Source organism: Phyllostomus discolor, chromosome 7 (genome assembly GCF_004126475.2).
Source record: "Phyllostomus discolor isolate MPI-MPIP mPhyDis1 chromosome 7, mPhyDis1.pri.v3, whole genome shotgun sequence".
In the NCBI taxonomy this organism is placed as follows: domain Eukaryota; kingdom Metazoa; phylum Chordata; class Mammalia; order Chiroptera; family Phyllostomidae; genus Phyllostomus; species Phyllostomus discolor.
Genome location: NC_040909.2, coordinates 51871618 through 51875687, shown reverse-complemented (window position 1 = coordinate 51875687; position 4070 = coordinate 51871618). Strand labels below are relative to the sequence as shown.

The 4070-nt window shown below is 53.7% G+C and overlaps 1 protein-coding gene across 3 annotated transcripts in view; it reads left to right on the top strand.

The window, feature by feature from the left end:
• Positions 1-4070, top strand: part of FAM107A (family with sequence similarity 107 member A) — a 55168-nt gene that overhangs the window by 33550 nt on the left and 17548 nt on the right. The window contains exon 1 of one of the 3 annotated variants that reach the window (XM_028518845.2): positions 1128-1361. The exons of the other annotated variants lie outside the window; for them this stretch is intronic. Within the exon in view, the coding sequence (XP_028374646.1) occupies positions 1283-1361 (79 nt within the window). The 5' untranslated portion in view covers positions 1128-1282. Of the gene's footprint in view, positions 1-1127; positions 1362-4070 lie in introns of those variants that run through there. 3 annotated transcript variants of the gene reach the window in all.

Sequence of the window (4070 nt, the reverse complement as noted above, 5' to 3'; positions counted from 1 at the left end):
GGGGGGCGGGGGCGCGCATGGGGTGAGGGCGGGGGCGGTGAGTCTGTACATTCCAAGGGTACTACTTTTGTGAGTGAAGACTGGATTGGGTCTTGGCTCCTCCAGCTAGCTGTGTGGGCATGAGCCAAGTCACTTCACCTCCGAGTCTGGATTATTTCGTCTCTACACTGGAGATGGCACCCAGCCTTCAGCGCTTCTGTAAAGAGTCAATGAGATAAGAGAGGCCCATGTCTGAAGTCAGACCGTCTGATTTGTATCCCAGCTCCACACTGGGTGATCTCAAATCGTTTAACCTCTATGAGCCTCAGTTTGCTTATCTGTAAAACTGGAAGACTAATAGACACTAATTCACAGGGCTGTGAAGATGAGATGAAACAGGACATAAAGCACGCAGTAAACATTAGGGTGTTTTGCTTGTTTGTTTTAGACGAGACTTAACCCAGACTAGACATACAGTAGATAACCAGAATTGTCAGTTTCTTATGTCTTCCAAGTCCGCCTGGTTGACTTTGCCCCACCACCTTTAGACGCTTTCGTCCGGCCATCTCTGCTGTTAAGGGAGATTCCACAAAGCCAGAGAAACCAATCTTGTGGGGTCCACAGGCTTCCCACCCAACCCTCTTCCTTCAGTGAGGCCCCCTCCTTCTCACCGCCACCCACCCCCCGGATGCCTTGGAACACTTTTTGAAAACCACCAATATACAGTGTTCCTTCTGTGCTAGCCACTGTTCTAAGATTTATCAGTTACTCTTACAGCCCCGTGAGATAAGAACCTATTTTACAGATGAGAAAACTGAGGCTGCGAGGTCAGGTAATTAGATCGTAGGGTCACACAGCTGTTAATTGGTGGCGCTGGGATTCCAGGTCCAAGGATGGCACTTCAGGCCCCCACACCTGCTTGTGGCATTCACCGAGGCCAGCGGCCAGGGAAAAGAGGAGTAGGTAGGAGACCAAAGCTGGAACACAAGGGACCGGGTTCCAGCCTTGGACCTGGAACCGCGGGGCCAGAAGTCCCCACACCAGACACTTACCTGTGCCCTGCCTGCTGCCTGGGCACCGACACCTACCCCTGCCCTTACCCCCTGTCCCTCCCCCAGCGGCGCCTCCGCGCCCGGCGTCAGGATCCCTGAGGTAACCTGATCCGCCATGGGGTTTCGGCCTTGGAGCCGCGTCACGGCCGCGGAGACTCTCCGGCCTCGGACTGCGCTCCACCGTGCGCTCCGGACGCGCAGCACCCGCTCCGCACGCGCAGCACCCGCTCCGCAGTCAGGGGCGCGGAAGCATGGCGCAGAGGCTGGGCGAGCGGGCACGGGGGCCCGCCGAGGCCACGGGACTCTACCGGGCAGTGCTGCTCAGGTCGGGTAAGTAGCGGCGAGGCCACCAGGCCTCCGACTCGGAGGAGCTCGAAGAGGGCTTGGTGGGCGGTCCGAGCTCGGCCGCTGGCCAGCCAGCCGCCCCGCGCTTTGGTCTTTCATCACTCTGCTTCCCTCCTTTCCTTTCCTTTTCCTTCCTTTCTTTCATTCTTCTTAACCACCTTTTTTTTCCTTCTTTTTTGTCTTTCATTCCTTTTTTTCTTACTTTAGGGGATCTTCTCTCTCTCTCTCTCTCGACGACAAGAGTCCTGCGAGGTTCCGTCCCCTGGCGGGTCTCTTAAGCGGAGACCCACACGAGTGTGCAGACTTGGGAGCGCGGAGAAGGGGTGAGACCCCGGGCTCATTCGGCGGGCGCAGAGGAGCCCAGGACGGGCCCATATCACGTTAGCGGAGGAAGGGGAGAGAGCAAGTTACTGGAAAACGAGCGACCTTGTTTCCGTTTGTGTCATTTAAGGAGGAACAGATTTGCAAGGAAACACAAAGGCGGTCGTTTTTTAGGGTGGGAGTTGGATGTCAAGTGTGTTTTCTCCTACTTTTTGTTTCTTTGAAGTAAACATGACTTTTCTACTCAGGACAATAAGAGCTTTTTTTATTTAGGAAAATGAAACAAAACGTAACATATGGTCAGTGTACAAATAACTTGGAAAACACAGGAGTGTAGGAAGAAGAAAAACAATGCCCGCAGTAAGCGTTTGGGGAGTTTTCTTCCGAACTTTTAGGGAAGGTGACGAGCAGTCTCCTGCGGGTGCCTGCCACTGAGGGGTGCGTGATTAGAAAGCGTCGAGAGACAAGGGCTCACGGGGCGGCGGCCCTCTGCCGTGGGCCAGGGCGCCCCCACCCAGTAGTCCTGCCCACAGACCCCTGGAGCCGAAAGCGAGAGGCGCGTCTGCAGCGGTCGCGCGTGTCCCGGCGAGGCGTCCGCTGCGGGACCGGTTGCCTTTCGCACTTAGACCGGCTTTGCCCGGGGGAGACCCCACCGCGGAGCTACTGCTCGGGACAACGGAACTACGGGTCTCTAAGTCCGAAAGCAAGAGCCGGCCAAGACTGCGGGGCTGGCGGCGCCCCCCGGGGGAGGGTCCTAAATGTGGCCGAGCCGGCTGTCTGACAGAGAGGAGCTGTGGGACTCCGATTTCAAATCCTGGCTCCAGCGGCTTCCCCACCCAGCACTCTTCCGGGCGTCCCCGCCCAATCGCTACTTTGTCTCTTAGACGAGAAAAGAGTCTCTAATCAGAAACGCTGTTTCCTCTGACTTGGAGCTGCAGCTGTGAGCCTCAATCCAAAGGCAGCATTTTTCGCGGGCAACCGGATCCAACCAGCAGCCTCGTTAGAGCCGTCCAGGGGCCACAAGTTTTGCCTAGAAATTGTACTGCACTCAGCGACACAGGGACACGGCGACACAGCCAGGAGGAGAGCAGAGGCCTGTGGCGGGGGCCACTTACTCGGTGCTAGGCACTGTGCCTTTGGCTCATTCTGTCTTCACAGCTCTACAAGTTCACTTCTCATTGCCATCCCCATTTAATGGATAAGCAGACTGAGGCTCAGAGAGCTTAAGTAGCTTACCCATGGTCCTGCTAGGAAACACTTTCCCTCCAACGACAGGGAAGAAAACACATTCAAACTTGGGTCCATCTGTGCCAAAGTCTGAACACCTTCTGAGAATAGTAATAACAACAGCAAATGGTTATTGATCACTTGTTATTGCTGTTCTCTCTGCAAATGCTGGACATCTCACGGGCTTCATTCATTTAATCTTCCAACCAATATTCACTGACCACTATCATGCACTAGGACCCATGCAAGGCACAGGCATGTACCAGTAAATAAAACAGATATGCCCTCTTCTCAGGGTGGTAAGTAGTATTAACCCTTACCTCATTGAACATGAGGAAATGGAGGCTCAGGAGGTAACACGACTTGCCTAAGGTCATGCAGCCAATCAGGGATAGGCTGTGTGCCCTGGCTGTCTCACACAAGGAAGAGCAAGGAGAAGGGGGAGTGAGAAGCCAACCAGGCCACGTAGTGAGGAGGCCAAAGCCGCCCCCACCACGGGCAGAAGCCCCCAAAGGCAGGGCTGTAGAGTCAAACCCAGGACGGCAGCCATTTCCATGCAGCAACCTCAAGCCACGGTCCCAAACTCATATAACACTTTTGAGAAAAAGTCGTCCCAAATTATTTTAAAATAATTTCTTAATATTAAAGTATTACCATGACTACCTTAAAGGCTTACCATGAATAATCTGGGGAATGGAGAATAAAGAAAGGGAAGCCTTACCCAGAATCCTACTAACCATAAGCAGCCACTGGTAACAATAGGGACACCTCTTTCCCGTCTCTGTGTGTGTAGTTTATGCGGTGGTAGCGTGTTTGTTTCACGTTGTCGAGATTCTACTGACTCTCGTCTTTGGTCCCCCTTTTTCACTTGGTGAAAATCTTTAATGCTTAAATTTTAAATGGGTTATTGAGATAACAGCTACCTCTTTGGAGCCCAGACTCTGGGACAGGCCCTGTGTAAAGTGCTTGCCATGCTGTATCTCCCTTATTCCTCAGAAGAGTGTCTGCCCCGCTTTAGAGGTGAGGACATGGGGAGTTGAAGTTCACCTAGCTGTCTGGCCATGGAGCCAGGAGTAGTGTCTGCATTGACACCAGAGGCCAGACTGTGAGCCACTGAGCTGGAAGGGTCACCTTGGGGAATCACTC